Source organism: Carcharhinus amblyrhynchos, chromosome 5, assembly GCF_965287045.1.
Source record: "Carcharhinus amblyrhynchos chromosome 5, sCarAmb.v2.hapA, whole genome shotgun sequence".
NCBI lineage: Eukaryota > Metazoa > Chordata > Chondrichthyes > Carcharhiniformes > Carcharhinidae > Carcharhinus > Carcharhinus amblyrhynchos.
This window is the reverse complement of record NC_137328.1, coordinates 141,926-164,317: the sequence shown is the minus strand read 5'-3', so window position 1 is coordinate 164,317 and position 22,392 is coordinate 141,926. Positions and strand designations below refer to the sequence as shown.

The 22,392-nt window shown below is 43.2% G+C and overlaps 1 protein-coding gene across 1 annotated transcript in view; it reads left to right on the top strand.

Moving 5' to 3' along the window:
* The window catches only part of LOC145342826 (ADAMTS-like protein 1), a 451,251-nt gene that overhangs the window by 296,483 nt on the left and 132,376 nt on the right, over positions 1–22,392 (top strand). Inside the window, exons 12-13 of the mRNA XM_080188292.1 lie at positions 1,412–1,616; positions 17,980–18,127. Of these exons, the coding sequence (XP_080044418.1) occupies positions 1,412–1,616; positions 17,980–18,127 (353 nt within the window). The remainder of the gene's footprint in view (positions 1–1,411; positions 1,617–17,979; positions 18,128–22,392) is intronic.

The following is a 22,392-nucleotide window of genomic DNA, read 5'->3' as shown; positions in this document are numbered from 1 at the left end:
GCTGAGGACATCATGTTGACCTCAACTGCATCCAGGAGCCTCTCCAGCGAGGCATCTGAGAACCTGGGTGTGGATCTCTTTCAGCCATCACTTCCCGGTGAAGTGTGGCTAGCGTGCGCTGGGGCAGCTTTTAACTGTGTGGTGTCTCGAGCATTGCAGCGCTAAGCTGATGGCAGATCAGGGGAGTTGGAAACTGCACTGCCAGTGATACTCCACGGAACCCATGGCTGAAAATCATATGCACAAAGTACCGCACTGTACAACAGGAAACAGCGCCATTGCCATTGGTGGACTCAGCGCCACTTTTCCATCCACCATCGACCTTTAGGGGAAATTGTGCCCCATGTGCTGGGTTCCCAGGTTGTTAGTAAATCTGAGACACCAGACTTATGGTTTCAGTCACTAAATAACACAGGAAACACACAGACAGAAACACGTCATTACACAATAAACACACACAATTCTCCACAAACTGCTATCATTCCCCATCCTCACTAACACTTCTACACAACCTCTCAGACACATTCCTCTCCCTGCAGAATGGAACAATTTAACATTTTCATGAAATGTATCTTTAAATGATCTCCCTAAGTAATTCTTCCTGTAATATTGCTTTACTATCTGTAGCAAAAATCATTTAGCCGTTTGCTACAGTAAGAGTTGCAGCATCTGGAAAGTTAGTTTCCTACTCTCAGATACGACAATGAAATTTACCTCTGAGAACCCGCTCCTAGCACGTGAGAAAATGGAAAAACAAGACCAGAAAACGTTAGGAATGTGCAGTAGGTCATTCAACATCTGAGAAAAATAGGTCAATGCTTTAAGTGTGACGCTACATTAGCCTCTTCTGAATGCTTTGGAAAGTTCCAACCAAAATAATCTATTTTAACCTGTTATGTACTTCCAGCAAATTCTGGCTTTGTTTTAAGTTTCCAGCATTTAAAGGTCAATCGTTTTACCTTCTGGAAATTAAACTTTCTTAACTGTTTTGCAAACTTGAATATTGCTGTAAAGAGAGACAAATTATTAAAGCTTTCTATCTTGCAAGCATCAGAGCAAATGCAAGTACATCAAAATTTCAAGCCATCACAGCAATTTATATTACCAGAAAAAAGGTTGACTTTCCAACCAATCAGCACCTCTTTTCCCTGCAGTATCAATTATTATCATTATTTAAAACTTGGCATTCTTGCATTTGTCCTGATGAATACAAGATGGAAAACTTCTATATTATGTCTCACTTTTAAGCAATTTTGCAAACTGTAATGCCACACTGCTTTATGTATCAGAGATGACGTGGTGCATGTCCCTCACACCTCAGGAAAAGTATTGTGCTCCTCGTATTGTATAATATTGAGAGTTACCTGGAGTTGCTCTGTGCCAGACACTGATTGTTGTTCTGTGTTATCAGATGGGACAGTAGTCCCTGGACTGCCTGCTCCAGCTCGTGTGGTGGAGGTTCTCAGCTCCGCACTGTCTCCTGTGTGGAGGAAGATATTAACGGACAAGTCAACAGCGTGGAGGAGTGGAAGTGCATGTACATACAGAAATTTCCTGTTCTGCAGCCCTGTAACCTCTTTGACTGCCCAAAATGGTTGGCTCAGGAATGGTCTCCCGTAAGGAACTCTTTTATCTTGGGTTACACTGTCTCAGGTCCACTGAGATTCCAATAAGTAAAGTGAGCAGTGAATGTAAATACAGCAAAACTTCACAATTAATTACATCATGCATGACAACATTTATATAAAAAAAACTACATTCATCTTAGACAGGTTTCTTGGAGAATGTATCTCCTTTTCTACAGAGATTATTCTATGTTATTTGTAGTTTTATTTCATTAATTGATGAGATGTGAGTATCACTGACAAGAGCAGAACTAAATACCCTAAATAAAGCAGTAATACCCACACATATGGTGTATGTACATCCACAGTGCTGTTGGGCAAGAGGTGAAGTTTCAGGATTTTAACCCAGTGACAGTGAAGGGACAGCAAAATATTTCCAAGTTAGGATGGTGACTTGCAGTTGGCAATGTTCCCATGCAACTGCTGCCCTTGTCTTCCTAGGCGGTGGAGGTCTTAAATTTGGAATTTGCTATCGAAGGAGACTTGCTGAGTTGTTACAGTGCATCTTGTAGATAGTACACACTACTGTCTCTGTGCATCAGTGGTGGAGGGAATGAATGTTGAAGGTAGTGGATGTGGTGCCAATCAAACAGGTTCCTTTGTCGTGGATGATATTGAGCTTGTGTGTTGTTGGAGCTGCACCCATCCAGGCAAGTGGAGAGCATTCCATCACACTCCTATTTGTACCTTGTAGATGGTGGACAGGCTTTTGGGGAGTCAGGAGGTGAGTTACTCACAGCAGTATTCCCAGCCTTTGACCTGCTCTTGTAGCCGTTGTGTTTATATGATTAATCCAGCTGACAGAATCCGCTTGACATTATTCCTCATCCCAGGCAAGTACTTGAACATACCTGAACAAACTGATCAGGTTAATCATTTTCTGACTTTTCTTCCCAAGGATCATTATCCTGCATTATCTCATTCAGAAAAGAAAAATCTTACTCCAAAATTGTTTTTTGTTCAGATTCAGCGAGATATACACCCATACAGATGAGTTTATCCAAGATGTACAGAAATGATGAAGAGTTTGCTGACATCTCTTTGTGATAGAGTGGTAGTTTTGAAGCATACAGTCCTCTCTCTGAAACTATTCATTGCAAAACTCAATGTTAAACATTATACAAATGAATTGAAAATGTAAAAGGAACAATGAAGCTTCTGGGCTGATACATGATTTCTTTTTAACCTCTTTCCTGTCTTCTCTGCTAGGTGGAAAATTCAGCCGGAAACTTTGGCTCATTACCTGATTATTTTCTGGTGGGTTACAGTTAAACTATTGGATTCAATATGAATCAGACTAAGGCTAGTCCAGTTCAGTTTCTGGTCAAAGCTCACCTCCAGAATGTAGATCTTGGCAGATTCAGCAATGGTAATGTAATTGAAAGTCAAAGAGAGATCTTGGATTCTCCCTTGTTGGTGATGGGCATTGCCTGGCACTTATATGGCACAGAATGTTACCTGTCACTTATCAGCCCAAATCTGGATATTGTCTAGGTCATGCTGCATGTGGATATAGATTGCTTCAGTATCTTAAGAGCTGCGAATGGTGCTAAACATTGTGCAGTAATCAGCAAACATCCTCGCTTCTGACCTTCTGGTGGGAGGAAGGTTATTGATGAAGCAGCTGAAGATGATTCGTCCAAGGACATTACCCTGAGGAACTCCTGGAATGATCCACAAGAATGAGATGATTGACGTCCAACAACCACAACCATCTTCCTTTGCTTTTGCTATGCCTCCAATCACTGGAGGGAGTTCCTCCGTACTCTCATTGGCTCGAGTTTTGCTAGGTCTCCTTGATACTATATTCAGTCAAATGCTGTCATGATGCCTAAGACAGCCACTCTCCCCTCACCTCTAGAGTTCAGCTCTTTTGTCCGTGTTTAAACCAAGGCTGTAATGAGCTCAGGAGTGGAGTGACACTGGCAGAACCCAACTGTGCGTCAGTGAGCAGGTTATTGCTGAGTGAGTGCCATTTGATAGCATTGTTGGTGGTATCTTCCAGCACATTGCTGATATTGGAGGTAGTTGGTTGGGTTGGATTTGTTATGCTTTTTGTGGAAGTACACAGCTGGGCTGTTTTCTATATTGCCGGGTCAATGTCACTGTTGTAGCTGTACTGGAACAACTTCACTTGTGAAGTGGCTAGTTTTGGAGCACAATTCTTCAGCATTATTACTGGAATATTGCCAGGGACTATTGTCTTTGCATTATCCAGGGACTTCAGCTATTTATTGATATCAGGTGGAGTGAATTGAATTGGCTGGAGACTGGCATCTGAGATGCTGGGACCTCTGGAGGAGGCTGAGATGGATCACCTATTCGGCACTGCTGGCTGAAGTTTGCTGCCAAATGCTTCAATCTTGCCTTTTGACTTGCTGTGTTGGGTTTCCCCGTCAATGAGGGTGAGAGAGTTGTGAAGTCTCCTCCACCAGTTAGTGGTTTAATGGTTCCTGACTGGATGTGACAGGACTGCAGAGCTTTGATCTGATCCATTGGTTGTGGAATCGCTTAGCTCTGTCTATTACTTGTTGCTTATGGTGTTTGGCAGGCAAGTAGTCCTGTGTTGCAGCTTTACCAGGTTGACATCTCATTATTAAATATGTCTGCATACCAGCCCTGCACTCTTCATAGAATCAGGGCCGATCTCCTGGTTTGGTGGGAATGGCAGAGTGGAGATTAGGTCATGGAATACAGTTCTGCTGCTGCTGATGATGGCCCACAGTGCCACATGTGTAACTGGATCAGTTTAAACTTATTTAACATTGGGCCATAAGGAACATGAACAGAAGTAGCTGTTCAGCTCATTGAGCCAGCTCCTCTATTCCTCACATCCACTTTCCTGCCCTGCCCTCTTCATCTCTGATTCCCTTACTGATCAAAAATCTATCTATCTCTGCTGTAAATATACACAGGGACTCTGCCCCCAAAGCTCTCTGTGGCAAGGAGATCCAAAGACTTAACAACCCTCAGAGAAGAAATTCCTCTCATCTCAGTCTTAAATTGGTCTGAACCGTGCTGGGGCCAGAGTGCTGGCGAATAGAGTAAAGAGGACTGTAGACAGGGCTTTAAACTAATTAGGGGGGGGGAGGGTGCGAGGGTAGGTGACATTACGGGGCCTAAAGTTAAGGAGAGGGTACAGATAAGGATAGAGGCCGAGGATGTCCCAATAATAAGGGGAGTAGGGGGCGGCGTGAGTATGGTTGGTGGCGTTATGGCAAATAGGGTCCAGGTGAAGGCTGGGATGAAAGCACTTTATCTGAATGCACGAAGCATTCGGAATAAAGTGGATGAGCTGGTGGCGCAGATCGACACAAATGGATACGATCTGGTGGCCATTACAGAGACGTGGCTGCAAGGTGACAGGGACTGGGAGCTGAATGTCCAGGGGTATCAAGTGTTTAGGAAGGATAGGCAGGAGGAAAGAGGGGGGGGCGTAGCTCTGCTGATTAAGGATAGCATCAGGGTGGTAGCAAGGGATGATATTGGAGCCAAGGAGCAGAACGTGGAATCGTTGTGGGTGGAGATTAGGAACAGCAAAGGGAGGAAGACGCTGGTGGGTGTCGTCTATAGGCCCCCGAATAATGATCTGGAGGTGGGGCGGGCTGTTAACGCGCAAATAAGTGCGGCGTGCAGGAATGGGACGGCCGTAATTATGGGGGATTTCAATCTACATATTGATTGGTCGACCCATGTTGGACGCGGTGGGCTCGAGGAGGAGTTCTTGGAATGCTGCCGGGATAGTTTCCTGGAACAGTGTGTGTTGGAGCCGACGAGGGAGCGAGCTATCTTGGATCTGGTGTTATGTAATGAGGCGGGTAGAATTAGGGACCTTGCGGTGAAGGATCCTCTTGGGGAGAGTGATCATTGTATGGTGGAGCTTCTGATGCAGATGGAGGAGGAGAAAGTGGGTTCCCGGACGCGTGTCCTTTGTTTGAATAGAGGGGAGTATGGTAGGATGAGAGAAGAATTGGCGAATGTGGACTGGGGGAGCGCGTTGGAAGGTAGGTCTGCTGAGGAGCAGTGGAGGATCTTTAAGGAGATCTTTCTTGGTGCTCAGCGGAAATTTATTCCGATGGTCAAAAAGGACAGTAGGAGGAGAGGTAATAAGCCGTGGATAACGAAGGAGGTGAAGGAAAGTGTTAAATTAAAAGCGGATGCGTTTAGAGTAGCTAAGAGTAGTGGGCGAGAAGAGGATTGGGAGAGGTTTAAATGTCAACAAAGATTGACAAAGAAGTTGATAAAGGAGGGTAGGAGAAACTATGAAGCTGGGCTAGCGCTTAATATAAAAAAGGATAGCAAGAGTTTTTATAAATATATAAAAAGGAAGAGGCTGGCTAGGGTGAATGTTGGTCCCTTAGAGGATGAGAAGGGGGACTTAGTGGTAGGGGATGGGGATATGGCTGAGGTCCTGAATAACTTTTTTGTTTCTGTCTTCACGGAGGAGGACGTGAATAATTTGCCGGGTGTTAGAGATGGAAAGGTGGTAGGACTGGAGGGTCTTAATGACATTACTGTTACTAGAGAGGTGGTGCTCGACAGACTGGAGGGGCTGATTGTGGACAAGTCCCCAGGACCGGATGGAATGCACCCGAGGGTTCTGAAAGAAATGGCGGAGGTTATAGTGGATGCCTTGGTGGTTATTTTCCAGACGTCGCTGGATTCCGGGGAAGTGCCGGAAGATTGGAAAACGGCTAATGTTACGCCGTTGTTTAAGAAGAGTGCCAGGCAAAAGGCGGGGAATTATAGGCCGGTTAGTTTAACGTCTGTTATAGGTAAAATGTTAGAATCCGTCATCAAGGAGGAAATAGCGAGGCATCTTGAGAGGAATTGCTTGATAGAGCAGACGCAGCACGGTTTCATTAAAGGGAAGTCGTGTCTGACAAATTTACTGGAGTTCTATGAGGATGTGTCTAGGGCGGTGGATAGAGGAGAGCCGGTGGATGTGGTCTTTCTAGATTTTCAGAAGGCGTTTGACAAGGTACCTCACAAGAGGTTATTGCAGAAGGTCAGGGGACATGGAGTTGGGGGTAGGGTGTTAGCGTGGATAGAGGATTGGTTGTCAAATAGGAGGCAGAGAGTGGGGGTCAATGGGTGCTATTCGGATTGGCAGATGGTGACTAGTGGAGTGCCCCAGGGGTCGGTGCTGGGGCCTCAGCTTTTTACCATTTATATAGATGATCTGGAGGAGGGAACCGAGTGTAGGGTGTCGAAATTTGCTGATGACACCAAGATTGGTGGAACGGCAAATTGTGCGGAGGGTGTGGAGAGTCTACAGAAGGATCTAGATAGGCTGGGCGAATGGGCCAGGAAATGGCAAATGGAATTTAATGTTGGCAAGTGCGAGGTGGTCCACTTTGGTAGGAATAATGGTAGGAAGGATTATTACTTACGTGGCGAAAAACTGCAGCAAGCGACGGTGCAGAGGGACCTCAGGGTCCTTGTGCATGAGTCACAAAAACCCAGCTTGCAGGTGCAGCAGGTGGTCAGGAAGGCGAATGGGATGCTGGCCTTCATAGCGAGGGGGATTGAATATAAAAGTAGGGAGGTCTTGCTCCGGCTGTATAGGGCATTGGTGAGGCCGCAGCTGGAGTACTGTGCGCAGTTTTGGTCGCCGCACTTACGCAAGGATATTTTGGCCTTGGAGGGAGTGCAGAGGAGGTTTACTAGGCTGATACCGGAGTTGAGGGGGTTGAGCTATGAGGAGAGGCTGAATAAACTAGGCTTGTACTCATTAGAGTTTAGAAGAATGAGGGGAGATCTCATTGAGACGTATAAGATGATGAATGGGATGGATAGGGTAGAGGTGGAGAGACTCTTCCCGCTCAGAAAGGACAGTAGGACTAGGGGGCACAGCCTCAAGATAAAGGGGGGGCGGAGTTGAGGAGGAACTTCTTCACTCAAAGGATGGTGAATCTCTGGAATTCTCTGCCCGTTGAAGTGGTGGAGGCTGCCTCGCTAAATATTTTTAAGACGCGGGTTGATGGGTTTTTGATAAGAGAGGGGATTAAGGGTTATGGGGAGAGGGCGGGAATGTGGAACTGAGCCACGACAGATCAGCCATGATCTTATTGAATGGCGGGGCAGGCTCGAAGGGCTAGATGGCCTACTCCTGCTCCTATTTCTTATGTTCTTATGTTCTAAATTGGTGCCTCTTTATTCTGAGACTGTGTCCTCTGGTCCTAGACTCTCCCATGAAGGGAAACATCCCCTCAGCATTTACCCTGTCAAGCCTCTTAAGAATTTTATATATTTCAATAAGACACCTCTCGTTCTTCTAAATTCCAACGAGTAGACTCCCGGCCTGTTTAACCTTTCCTCATTAGACAATCCCTCTTTACCAGAGATCATCCTAGTGAATGTTCTCCAATCAAATAATATCTTTCCTTAAATAAAGGGACCAAAACTGCTCACAGTTCCAGCTGTGGTCTCTCCAGTGCCTTGTACAGACCTCCCTGTTATACTCCAACTCCCTTGGAATAAGGGCAAACATTCCATTGGCCTTCCTGATTACCTGCTGTCTGTGCACAAGATCCCCCCAAATCCCTTTGTGTTGCAGTTTTCTGCAGTTTTTCTCCACTTTAATAATACACTGTTCTTTTGCCAAAAAGAACAACTTCACATTTTCCCACATTACACTCCATTTGCCAACTTTTTGCCCACTTACTTAACCAATCAATATCTCTTGATAAGCTTTTGGTATCCTTCTCACAACTTGCCTTTCCATCTATTTTTGTGTCATTTGCAAATTTAGCTACAGGACATTTGCTTCTTTCCTCCAAGTCATTAATATATATTGTAAACAGTCCCAGCACTGATCCTTGTGGAACCCCACTGGTTACAGGTCACCAATCTGAAAAAGAACCCCTTATTTCCACTCACTGTTTCCTGTCTATTAGCCAACTCTCTCTCCATGCCAATGTACTGCCTCCAACACCATGGGCTCATATGATTTTACCTTTTATGAGGTACCTTGTTGAAAGCCTTCTGGAAGTCCAAATACAATACATCTACTTGTTCTCCTCTATTCACTCTGGTTAAGACTTTCTCAAGTAAGTAATAAATTAGTCAGACGTGAGTTCCCTTTGATGAAGCCAAGCTGATTTTGCTTGATTAGATTTTAATTTCCAAATGTACTGCTATTCCCTCCTTAATAACTGATTCCAATTTTTTTAAACAATAGATGTTAGGCTAATTAGCTTACAGTTACCTGCTTTTTTCCTCCCTCCTGTTTTGTTATAGGGGTGTGACATTGGCAGTTTCCCAATCCTCTGGTACTTCTCCAGAATCCAGAATTTTTGGAAAATTACAACCAATGTATTCACTGTCTCTGTCGCTGCTTCTTTTAGGATCCTAGGATGCAAGCCATCAGGATCAGGGGATTTATCAACCTAATGTCTAATATTACCTCTCTAATGATGTTAATTCCTCCCCTGTATAGTATTAATGGGGTGTTTGAAATAGCTTCCACCATAAAGACTGATGCAAAATATCTGTTTAACTCCTGTGCCATTTCCTTGTTCCCCATAACTATCTCCCCAGATTCATTTTCTCAGGGCCCTCTGTTCACTTTGATCTCTTTCTTCCTTTTTATATAATTAAATAAGCTTTTATCTTCAGTTTTTATATTTCTCACTAATTCAGCCTTGTGGTTTATTTTCTCTCTCTTTCTTATCCTTTTAGTCCTCTTCTGCTGGATACCGAAATTATCCCAATCTTCGGGGCTGTCACTGATTCTCCTTACCTGCTTTTTCTTTCAACTTGATATTCTCCTTAACTTCTTTGATTAGCCATGGTTGGTTCATCCATCTCCTAGAATCTCTCCCCTGACTGGGATATAATTTTACTGAGAGTCATGAAGTACCTGCTTAAATGCCTGCTGCTGCTTTCTTACTGTCTTTCCTGCTCATCTCTCCGTCCAGTTCACTTTAGCTAACTCTATCCTCGTCTCATTGTCATTTCCTTTATTTAAGTTATAGACAGTTGTTTCCAACCCAAGTTTCTCACTCTCAAACTGAATATTAAATTCGATCATGTTATGATCACTACTTCCTAGGGGATCTTTTACTTTGAGGTCATTTATAATACCTGCCTCATTACCCAATACCAGATCCATGATAGCCTGTTCCCTGGTTGGCTGCTCTAAGAAACTAACCCCAATGCACTTTATAAATTCATTATCATAGCTACCTCTTCCAACTTGATTAACCCAATCAACATGAAGATTAAAGTCACCCATAATTATTGCTCTATTCATTTTTACATGTTCCTATTGCTTGTTGAATTATACCCTTTTATACAGTGTGGCTACTGTTTAGGGTCTATTCATTATTCCTACCAATCTCTTCCTCTTGCTGTTTTTGTGCCTCCACCTAAATGGACTTGACATCATCCAAGCCTCGATCATCTCTCACAACTGACCCCATTTTGTCTCTTGGGGTTGCGTGTAATTAGATGGTGATGCGTGTAATTAGATGGTGGTGCGTGTAATTAGATGGTGGTGCGTGTAATTAGATGGCGGTGCGTGTAATTAGATGGCGGTGCGTGTAATTAGATGGTGGTGCGTGTAATTAGATGGTGGTGCGTGTAATTAGATGGCGGTGCGTGTAATTAGATGGCGGTGCGTGTAATTAGATGGCGGTGCGTGTAATTAGATGGCGGTGCCTGTAATTAGATGGTGGTGCGTGTAATTAGATGGCGGTGCGTGTAATTAGATGGCGGTGCATGTAATTAGATGGTGATGCGTGTAATTAGATGGCGGTGCGTGTAATTAGATGGTGATGCGTGTAATTAGATGGCGGTGCATGTAATTAGATGGTGATGCGTGTAATTAGATGGCGGTGCGTGTAATTAGATGGTGATGCGTGTAATTAGATGGCGGTGCCTGTAATTAGATGGTGGTGCGTGTAATTAGATGCGGTGCATGTAATTAGATGGCGGTGCGTGTAGTTAGATGGCGGTGCGTGTAATTAGATGGCGGTGCGTGTAATTAGATGGTGATGCGTGTAATTAGATGGCGGTGCCTGTAATTAGATGGCGGTGCGTGTAGTTAGATGGCGGTGCGTGTAATTAGATGGCGGTGCGTGTAATTAGATGGTGGTGCGTGTAATTAGATGGCGGTGCCTGTAATTAGATGGCGGTGCGTGTAATTAGATGGTGGTGCGTGTAATTAGACGCGGTGCATGTAATTAGATGGCGGTGCGTGTAATTAGATGGTGGTGCGTGTAATTAGATGGTGGTGCGTGTAATTAGATGGCGGTGTGTGTAATTAGATGGCGGTGCCTGTAATTAGATGGCGGTGCGTGTAATTAGATGGTGGTGCGTGTAATTAGATGCGGTGCATGTAATTAGATGGCGGTGCGTGTAATTAGATGGTGGTGCGTGTAATTAGATGCGGTGCATGTAATTAGATGGCGGTGCGTGTAGTTAGATGGTGATGCGTGTAATTAGATGGCGGTGCCTGTAATTAGATGGTGGTGCGTGTAATTAGATGGTGATGCGTGTAATTAGATGGCGGTGCCTGTAATTAGATGGCGGTGCCTGTAATTAGATGGCGGTGTGTGTAATTAGATGGCGGTGCGTGTAATTAGATGGCGGTGCGTGTAATTAGATGGCGGTGCGTGTAATTAGATGGCGGTGCCTGTAATTAGATGGCGGTGCCTGTAATTAGATGGTGGTGCGTGTAATTAGATGGCGGTGTGTGTAATTAGATGGCGTTGCATGTAATTAGATGGTGGTGCGTGTAATTAGATGCGGTGCATGTAATTAGATGGTGATGCGTGTAATTAGATGGCGGTGCCTGTAATTAGATGCGGTGCATGTAATTAGATGGCGGTGCGTGTAATTAGATGGCGGTGCCTGTAATTAGATGCGGTGCATGTAATTAGATGGCGGTGCGTGTAGTTAGATGGCGGTGCGTGTAATTAGATGGCGGTGCCTGTAATTAGATGGCGGTGCGTGTAATTAGATGGTGATGCGTGTAATTAGATGGCGGTGCCTGTAATTAGATGGTGATGCGTGTAATTAGATGGCGGTGCCTGTAATTAGATGCGGTGCATGTAATTAGATGACGGTGCGTGTAGTTAGATGGCGGTGCGTGTAATTAGATGGCGGTGCCTGTAATTAGATGGCGGTGCGTGTAATTAGATGGTGATGCGTGTAATTAGATGGCGGTGCCTGTAATTAGATGGTGATGCGTGTAATTAGATGGCGGTGCCTGTAATTAGATGCGGTGCATGTAATTAGATGGCGGTGCGTGTAGTTAGATGGCGGTGCGTGTAATTAGATGGCGGTGCCTGTAATTAGATGGCGGTGCGTGTAATTAGATGGTGATGCGTGTAATTAGATGGCGGTGCCTGTAATTAGATGGTGGTGCGTGTAATTAGATGCGGTGCATGTAATTAGATGGCGGTGCGTGTAATTAGATGGCGGTGCGTGTAATTAGATGGTGATGCGTGTAATTAGATGGCGGTGCCTGTAATTAGATGGTGGTGCGTGTAATTAGATGGCGGTGCGTGTAATTAGATGGTGATGCGTGTAATTAGATGGCGGTGCGTGTAATTAGATGGCGGTGCGTGTAATTAGATGGTGATGCGTGTAATTAGATGGCGGTGCCTGTAATTAGATGGTGGTGCGTGTAATTAGATGCGGTGCATGTAATTAGATGGCGGTGCGTGTAGTTAGATGGCGGTGCGTGTAATTAGATGGCGGTGCGTGTAATTAGATGGTGATGCGTGTAATTAGATGGCGGTGCCTGTAATTAGATGGCGGTGCGTGTAGTTAGATGGCGGTGCGTGTAATTAGATGGCGGTGCGTGTAATTAGATGGTGGTGCGTGTAATTAGATGGCGGTGCCTGTAATTAGATGGCGGTGCGTGTAATTAGATGGCGGTGCGTGTAATTAGATGGCGGTGCGTGTAATTAGATGGTGGTGCGTGTAATTAGATGGCGTTGCCTGTAATTAGATGGCGATGCGTGTAATTAGATGGCGGTGCCTGTAATTAGATGGCGGTGCGTGTAATTAGATGGTGGTGCGTGTAATTAGATGCGGTGCATGTAATTAGATGGCGGTGCGTGTAATTAGATGGTGGTGCGTGTAATTAGATGCGGTGCGTGTAATTAGATGGCGGTGCCTGTAATTAGATGGCGGTGCGTGTAATTAGATGGTGATGCGTGTAATTAGATGGCGGTGCCTGTAATTAGATGGCGGTGCCTGTAATTAGATGGTGGTGCGTGTAATTAGATGGCGGTGTGTGTAATTAGATGGCGTTGCATGTAATTAGATGGTGGTGCGTGTAATTAGATGCGGTGCATGTAATTAGATGGTGATGCGTGTAATTAGATGGCGGTGCCTGTAATTAGATGCGGTGCATGTAATTAGATGGCGGTGCGTGTAATTAGATGGCGGTGCCTGTAATTAGATGCGGTGCATGTAATTAGATGGCGGTGCGTGTAATTAGATGGCGGTGCCTGTAATTAGATGCGGTGCATGTAATTAGATGGCGGTGCCTGTAATTAGATGCGGTGCATGTAATTAGATGGCGGTGCGTGTAATTAGATGCGGTGCATGTAATTAGATGGTGATGCGTGTAATTAGATGGCGGTGCCTGTAATTAGATGCGGTGCATGTAATTAGATGGCGGTGCGTGTAATTAGATGGCGGTGCCTGTAATTAGATGCGGTGCATGTAATTAGATGGCGGTGCGTGTAATTAGATGGCGGTGCGTGTAATTAGATGGCGGTGCCTGTAATTAGATGCGGTGCATGTAATTAGATGGCGGTGCCTGTAATTAGATGCGGTGCGTGTAATTAGATGGCGGTGCGTGTAATTAGATGGCGGTGCCTGTAATTAGATGCGGTGCATGTAATTAGATGGTGGTGCGTGTAGTTAGATGGCGGTGCGTGTAATTAGATGGCGGTGCCTGTAATTAGATGGCGGTGCGTGTAATTAGATGGTGATGCGTGTAATTAGATGGCGGTGCGTGTAATTAGATGGCGGTGTGTGTAATTAGATGGCGGTGCCTGTAATTAGATGCGGTGCATGTAATTAGATGGTGGTGCGTGTAGTTAGATGGCGGTGCGTGTAATTAGATGGCGGTGCCTGTAATTAGATGGCGGTGCGTGTAATTAGATGGTGATGCGTGTAATTAGATGGCGGTGCGTGTAATTAGATGGCGGTGTGTGTAATTGGATGGCGGTGCCTGTAATTAGATGGCGGTGCGTGTAATTAGATGAGTGAATTGTTAGTGCTCCACTGTTTCTTTCTTATTTTGTTCTTACTCTGTGTAGTTTGTCATTGATAATCTGATAATATTGAGATGGTCCTTACTGGCACCCATGTATTACCAAGGATGTTCTAAGTAACACTGCCACATCCATTGAAAGGCTGTTATCTCATGATCTGAGACACCTACAGGCCCATCAAACAATGAACAAGGAGCAAGAGGAGGTCCTTCAGCCACTCAAACCTGCACCGAGGTTATGACTGATCTGATTATAACCTCATATCTGCATCCTACTTTCACTCCCAGCAACTAAGTATCTATCCACCTCTGCCTTAAAATGTTCAAAGGTTTTGCTTCCATCACCACTGAGGAAAAGGGGTCCAGACACTCACGACCCTCTGAGTAAAGAAATTCACATCATCTCCATTTTAAATGGGCAAATACCCTATTTTTAAATGATGACCCCTCATTCTAGATTCTCTCACAAGAAGAAACATCCTCTCCACATCCACTCTGTCAACACCCTTCAGAATCTAACACATTTCAATCAAGTCGCATTTTACTGTTCTAAACTCCAGTAGTTACAGGTTTCGCCCATCCAACTTTTGCTTGTCAGACAACCTGCCCATTCCAGATATTAGTCTGGTAAACCTTTTCTAAATTACTTCAGGTGCATTTACATTCTTCCTTAACTGTATACAATACTCCAGTTGTGGTCTCATTAATGTTCTGTGTAACTGAAACCTATCTTTATAATCAATTCCTCCCTCAATAACTTAGAACATTCTATTAGCTGTCCTAATTACTTGATGTACCTGCTTACGACCTTTTGCAATTTGTTCACTAGGAAACCCAGATCCTTTTGCAATGTCTCACCATTTAAATAATAAGTTTCTCTTTTATTCTTCCCGCCAAAACAAGCAATTTCACATTTCGCTACATTACACTCCATTTGCCAGATCTTTGCCACTCATGTAACTGATCTCTGTCCCTTTGTAGCCTCTTTACATCCTCTTCACTTTCCTACCTATTTTTGTGATGTCAGCAAATTGGCAAACATTCCTTCTGCCCCTTCACCCAAATCATTTAAAGAAATTGTGCTCCACACTAATTGCCTGTGAATCTTCTAAACGTGTGATGAAGGGACAATTCTGAGCACTTAGAAGAATTCTGAGCTGTATGTTCAAAGGATAGAAATGATTGTGACCCACTGGATCATGAGCAACAGCAAAGGGCTTGGGGCTGAATAACTGCTCTTGTACTAAGACCTCATAATGGTTTTTGCTAACTGCTACGGTGGGATTGTTTATACAGCCCACGTTACATAATTCAATGGAAATTCCAGCAACTCATGGGAGAAATAAACCACTGAAAGTAAGCAGCTGCTGAAATCTGCACCCATGTGCTATAATATCCAAAAAACATTCCAACACTCACTGCCAGCTTGTTTCCATTGCTGGCTCCGGAACTGAACTAACATTTGATTCAATGGTAGTTTCAAAATGCATATTAATTTCAAACTTCTTCCAAAATTAATTATGTATGAGTGGAGACTTCTGGCTCCCATTTGACAATGTCCACTTTTTCCTGCAAACTGTTTCCTTAGTTCCAGTGAGTTTCAATGGGGAAATGTGGGAAAAGGTGCTCACTTTCCACAATAGATAGTATCTGAAAATGTAGCTTCTAATAGCACCAATGGACCCATTATATAAACATCGACACAGAAGGCAAACTTTAATGGCCCTTCTGAAAAACGAGATAATCTAGGACAGGAACCATCACTCTTCCTGAATATTCTTTGTTTGGAGATGCAGCAACCAAGAATCTAATAGTTCCACTCTATCATACACTGAGGGCTTTTTCATACATCAGTGAACTTTTTCTAGCTTTTTTTATTGATTTATGCAGTTCCAATTTCTCTCCCTTCAGGATGTGGTTCAGTCCACAAGCTCAAAAACGGCACTGATGTGATAAAATTGCATATTCAGTACGACTATAAGGATGTTTGAATGTTTTTGCGTAACCCTACTCTCTATGTTATTTTAGTGAAAGCAAATGGGAAATTCATAGAATCAAACATCACAGAAGGAGGTCCTTTGGTCCATTGTGCCAATGCCAGCTTTAAAAGAGCTTTCCAATTAGGCCCTACTCCCACTGCTCTTTTCCCATAGCCCACAATATTTTCCTTTTGTGTAATTCCCCTTTTGAAAATTATTATTGAATCTGCTTCCACCGCTGAGGGTTAACCAAGAAGGTGGAACTATTAGATTCTTGGTTGCTGCATCTCCAAACAAAGAATATTCAAGAAGAGTGATGGTTCCTGTCCAAGAATATCTCATTTTTCAGAAGGGCCATTAAAGTTTGCCTTCTGTATTGATGGTTTTATATTGGGCCCGTTGGTGCTGTTAGAAGCTGCATTTTCTGATAGTAACTATTGTGGTAGGTGAAGGGGTAACCAAGAAGGTCGATGAGGGCAGTGCAACTGATATTGTCTACATGGACTTTAGCAAGGCCTTTGGTATGGTAGGTTGTTCCATAAAGTCAACCTACCATACCTACCATACCACAGGATCCAGGGTGAGATATCTAACTGGATACAAAATTGGCTCCTTGACAGAAGCCAGAGGGTGTTGTAGAGAGTTGTTTTTCAAACTGGAGACCTGTGACCAGCGGTGTGCCTCAGGGATTAGTGCTGGGTCTGTTATTTGTCATTTATATTAATGATTTGGATGAGAATACAGGAAGCATGGTTAGTAAGTTTGCAGATGACACCAAGATAGCTAGCATAGTGGACAGTGAAGAAAGTTACCTCCAGTTGCAATGGGATCTTGATCAATTGGACCAGTGGGCTGACAAATGGTGGATGGAGTTTAATTTAGACAAATGCAATGTGATGCATTTTGGTAGATCAAACCGGGGCAGGACTTACTCAGTTAATAGTAGGGTGCTAGGGAGAGCTATAGAACAAAGAGATCTAGGGGTACAGATTCATAGCTCCTTGAAAGTGGAGTCACAGGTGGGCAGTGGTGAAGAAGGCATTCAGCATGTTTGGTTTCATTGATCAGAACATTGAATACAGGAGTTGGGACGTCTTTTTGAAGTTGTATAAGACATTGGTAAGGCCACACTTGGAATACTGTGTACAGTTCTGGTCACCCTATTATAGAAAGGATATTATTAAACTAGAAAGATGCAGAAAAGATTTACTAGGATGCTATTGGGACTCGATAGTTTGAGTTGTAAGGAGAGGCTGGATAGACTGGGACTTTTTTCTTTGGCACATAGGAGGCTGAGGAGTGATCTCATAGGGGTCTATAAAATAATAAAGGTCATAGATCAGCTAGATAGTCAATAACTTTTCCCAAAGGTAGGGGAGTCTAAAACTAGAAGGCACAGGTTTAAGGTGAGAGGGGAGAGATTCAAAAGTGTCCAGAGGGGCAATTTTTTCACACAGAGGGTGGTGAATGTCTGGAACAAGCTGCCAGAGGTAGTCGTAGAGGCGGGTACAATTTTGTCTTTTAAAAAGCATTTAGACAGTTACATGGGTACGATGGGTATAGAGGGATATGGGCCAAATGTGGGCAATTGGGATTGGCTTAGTGGTTAAAACTGGGTGGCATGGACATGTAGGACTGAAGGGCCTGTTTTATGCTGTAAACCTCTATGATTCTAGTGTGGTTCCTTAACCAAGTTGTCTACGCTATAATCAAAAATGGGTCTAACTTTCACATTCACATTTCTTTGATTTGTAAGAAACTCTTTGTTTAGGATGAGGAAATCCCCCCCCACCCTGCTGTTCCCATCTGTTTTTGGAACTGCAGCATTATTTGAATCAATATTCTCTTACTATGAATGTCTGTAGACAGTAACTTCTAGAATTTATTACATGCATACTAGGCAACGTCACTTACTGATTATTTAAAACCTTAACATTTTGATAGCAGAGTTTACTGTCCTTCACTCAGATTGAAGTGCTTTCTTTGGCTGCAATAATTTGAACAGTCACATTCATTGCCTTGCGTTATCTTATTTGGAATATGTTTAAGTTACTTAATTCACTTTCTGCAAACTGGCTTTAGCAGCTGTGGTATGAGCACCGATCACGTGTATATTGTTGCTGTCTCTCCCTAGTGTACAGTTACGTGTGGACAGGGTCTCCGGTATAGAGTCGTCCTGTGTACTGACCACAGAGGACTTCATGCAGGTGGCTGCAATGTACAAACAAAACCTCACATCAAGGAAGAATGTGTAGTTACTGTTCCTTGTTACAAACCAAAAGGTACAACTGATTGCTCAATAATAATGTTCCTGAATAAATGAGTCAAATTCCTTTGTATGTTATTCGAACAAAAGCTTTAATAGCTTTTTTGGAATATATTAATTTCTTCATTTAAAAAGTGGGTAAAGAAATGTTATACAAAGATGCATGAAGTTCCCAATAATAGTGCACACCTCAATTGTGCAGCTGTAATGTTGGATTAATGGTAAACTAATCAATAAATTTATCAGTGCGATCCCACAGATATGAATTTCCTTGGAGCTATTCCCACAGACACAGAGTTTTTAACAGGAGAGAAATTCTCTCCTTGAATGAATTCTGAGAAGTTGTGTGTCCAATGCTCTGTTAAAGTTTGTCTTTACTTTTCTGATTTTATATTCAAAGGAAATTTCTCAGATAAAAAGTGGGAATGGGATAAAATGATACAATACACAGGATGTATTCACTGAGTTTTATACCTTGGTCTTGGCAGGAGTCAATGTTAATGTTGCAGCGATAATGAGGTGACTTCAGCCCCTCAGTGATAATGACCAGCTGGTTGTGACTTTCACACAGGGTCATGATTGGCTCAAAGATACAACCAGTCAAAATGGCTCCAATCTCTCTCTGCCCAGCAGTCTGTGTGGGTCTTTCCCTTCTTTGACCAGAGGTAAAAGCAGCTCTGACCCCTCTCTGATCCTTGTTTGACCACTTCTTAATGCAGATCTGTCCTCTTTCTGACCAGCTCTGCCCATAGAGCTGGAAATGCTCAAAAGATAAATATAAAATAATTATGAACAGCCCGAAGGAATGGGTGATTTTCCATGGACGCAATAAATCTATTGTTCCCTTTTCCCCACCACCCCTTTTTGCCTGGACATATCAACACACAGCCTGCAATCATGTCTAGTCTGAATTTATCGAGTGGCTTTGGGACATTAATTTGATTTGTGCAATTCTCCTCAGCATTACCCAGGCTTGGGCTGACTGCTGATCAGCTGCTTAACAGCTGGGGTTCAAAAACTCTAGACTGGGCAGAATTTTCCCATCCTGTCCGCCACAGGAATTGTAGTGAAGGGTCATGGACAATGCAAAGGTCCATTGACCAGAGACAGCGTTTACTGCTCTTGGATTGAGCCTGACTGGAAAATCCAGTCATAAGAACATAAGAAATAGGAGCAGGAGTAGGCCAACTAGCCCTTCGAGCCTGCCCCGCCATTCAGTAAGATCATGGCTGATCTGTCGTGGCTCAGTTCCACATTCCCGCCCTCTCCCCATAACCCTTAATCCCCTTGCCTATCAAAAACTCTAAGTTTATACATTAACTCCAATGCAGAAAGCTTTCACAAGAATTGGAGTTGTTGATCTGTCCTTCTTCACCTTGCTTCTGCATTTTCTGTTTCAAGAATTTCAGCGCTAGGAGAACAAAATCATCAAACTCACCCTGAGAGCTGAAGTTATTTTCAATCCAAGTTTATCCATATTGCATACAATTTCTATTAAGTATATTTCCAAACCTGATCCCTGTGGACATTTGGGATCAATCCAACTCAAAAACGTTTTGATCATTGACTCCTCCAAAGTAGAAAGCGAATGGAAAAACTATCATTTATTCCAAAATAGAAGCTACATTTTCTTTGCCCAGGAGCTTATTATTCTAATGAGTTATTCCAAAATAAAAAGGCATAACTGTAGCATCATGCTGCGATATGTGGGAATTCATCTCAACAGATCAGAACTATTGTTACCAAAATAAACTTAACTCACTGAATAACATCAATCTGAAAATCAGAAGAAACAGAAAAATGGTTAATGCAGCAATGCAGAGACTTTTGTTCCTGGTTCCTCACCAACTGGCCACTCCACCACTGGGTTCGATGGGGCATTTTCCCTTCTGTTCCCTGAGGGCCTCCCTGTTCTTCAGAAAAACTCCAAATGTTTTTTGCTCAATTTTAAATATTCCCATCTGGATTTTACTGTCAAGGCAAGCGATGCTGCCTGATTGTTGTTTTCACCTGTGTCACAGGGATAATATTTCATCTTTTTTTTGTGCAAACTATTAGAATCTTAGAATGGTTACAGCACAAAAAGGAGACTCTGTGGCCAGACACGTCTGTTCCAGCTCTCTCACGGAGCAATTTATCCAGTGCCACACCCCCACTTTCTTCCCATAACTCTGCACATTCTTCCTTTTTGACTAATAATCCAATTCCCCGATGAATTTGTTTCCACCGCACTCTCGGTTGGTGCGTTCTGGATCCTAACCATTCACCGATGAAAAGGTTTTCCTCATGTCTCCATTGCTCCCTTTACCAAATTCCTTTCATTCTCAATCCTTCCACCAATCAGAATAGTTTCTCTCTATCTGCTCTGTTCAGACCTATCGTGATTTTGAATATCTCAAACAAATCTCCTCTCAGCCTTCTGTTCTCCAAGAAAAACAGTCCCAACTTCTCCATTCGATCCATGTAACTGAAATTCTTCACCCCAGGAACCATTTCTTGTGAACCTTTTCTGCACTCTCTCTTCACATTACTCATAGAATATGATACCCACAACTGAGTGCAATACTCTAACTGAGGCCACACCAGTATTCTGTGCAAGTTTAACTGAACTTCCTTGTTTTTGTACTCTATGCCCCTAATGATAAATCCCAAGATACTGTTTACTTTATTAACCACTGTCTCAACCTATCCTGCCACCTTCAATGATTTATGCACAAATACATCAAGATCCCTCTCCTGTATCCTGTTTTAACTGTATCCTTTAGTTTATATTGGGAGGACTTCTACAGTCTTGTTACACAGGGGTGGTGTTGGAAAATGTGAGGAGCCTTCCAACACTCCACTGACTTTGGTGAGATGGAAAGATCCCATTTGCAGGGGATGCAGTAATATTCCACCCATCTCTACGTCCTTCCATTAAAATTACATTTCTCTGCATGGAACAATGTCTGTCATTTGTCTGTCCACTCCACTGACTTGTTTATGTCCTTTAGAAGCTCTATACTGTCTTCCTCATGCTTCACAATGCTTCCAAGTTTCATAACATTAGCAAATTTTGAAACTGTGCCCTGTACATCAAGGTGTAAGTCACTAATATATATATCAGAAACAGTGAGAGGCCCAACACTGTTAACCTGTGACCTTATCTGTGGTGAATACAGTGGGGTCAAATTTAATTTTTGTGCTTATGCCCTTCCCCCCAGTCTCTCCTGGAGTTGGTGCTGCTATGCCTGACCCCAGCTCCCACTCCAGACCCAAGGGGATCCTCATCTCTCAGCACTCCCTTTCTCCTGGTGACTCCTGTAAGGTGAGTGGTACAACACACCAATCAAGGACAGCGGGCGAGCTCCTGACACCAGTGGCCAATTAGATCCCTTTCACCTGATCACAGTAACTTCATTGCAGTGTTAATGTCAGCCTACTTGTGACACTGATAGATAAACTTATACTTGTATAAGACGGATGGGTACAGCACTCACTCTTATTGAGTGTGAAGTCTCAACAAAGCTTCCCAGGATCCGTGGAGGAGTTTGAGAATTCCCCTTTAAGCCTCCAGTTGGTGATGAAGAGTAAAAGATGATTTATTTACCTTTAAACAGAACTGAAAATCCTCAGTTACAAACTGTTTACAGCCATTTAGCTGCTTGGTGGAGGGGAGAACGTCAGGCCATGCTCCCTGACCCAAAATGTTATGCATCCTCGTTAATGACCACACAGAATTTAACTCTTCATCAGCTCCTTAACAATCCTCTGGGTAGCTGTTCCTAGTGTGAGCCTCTGCTTCGATACCAAGATGGTTTCTGAGGATAAGTGCAGACTAAACCAGTGCTTTGGCTCAAAACTCCCGGCTGGCCACTTCAGAAACTGTTTAGTCCAAGAAAATTTGGCCCACAGGTTTCACAGAACAATGTTATTTTTGAATAAAGTGATGATCTATCACTATCAAATGAAGCATTGTCATTTGTAAATGAAACATTCTGGATATTAAAACAAGAGGTGGGGCTCCGAAAGCCTTCAAGGAAATGAAGAAGGTAGAAGGATTGAGGATAGAATTACAAATGTTACTTAGTTGAAGGCATTGCAACCAATTGTCAGGAAAAGAGAGGAATTTGGAATTTTAAAAGGCAATATTCAAGAAAATTGGGGCTGGGAGATTTGTAGGGCAGACTTAAGAAGATGCAAGGCCAATGGGGAGTTTAAGTAAAGCATTAACATTATCAAATACATAGGCTGAAAGTTATTGGCAAATCATTGTATGAAACTGTAGATATATCAATGTAA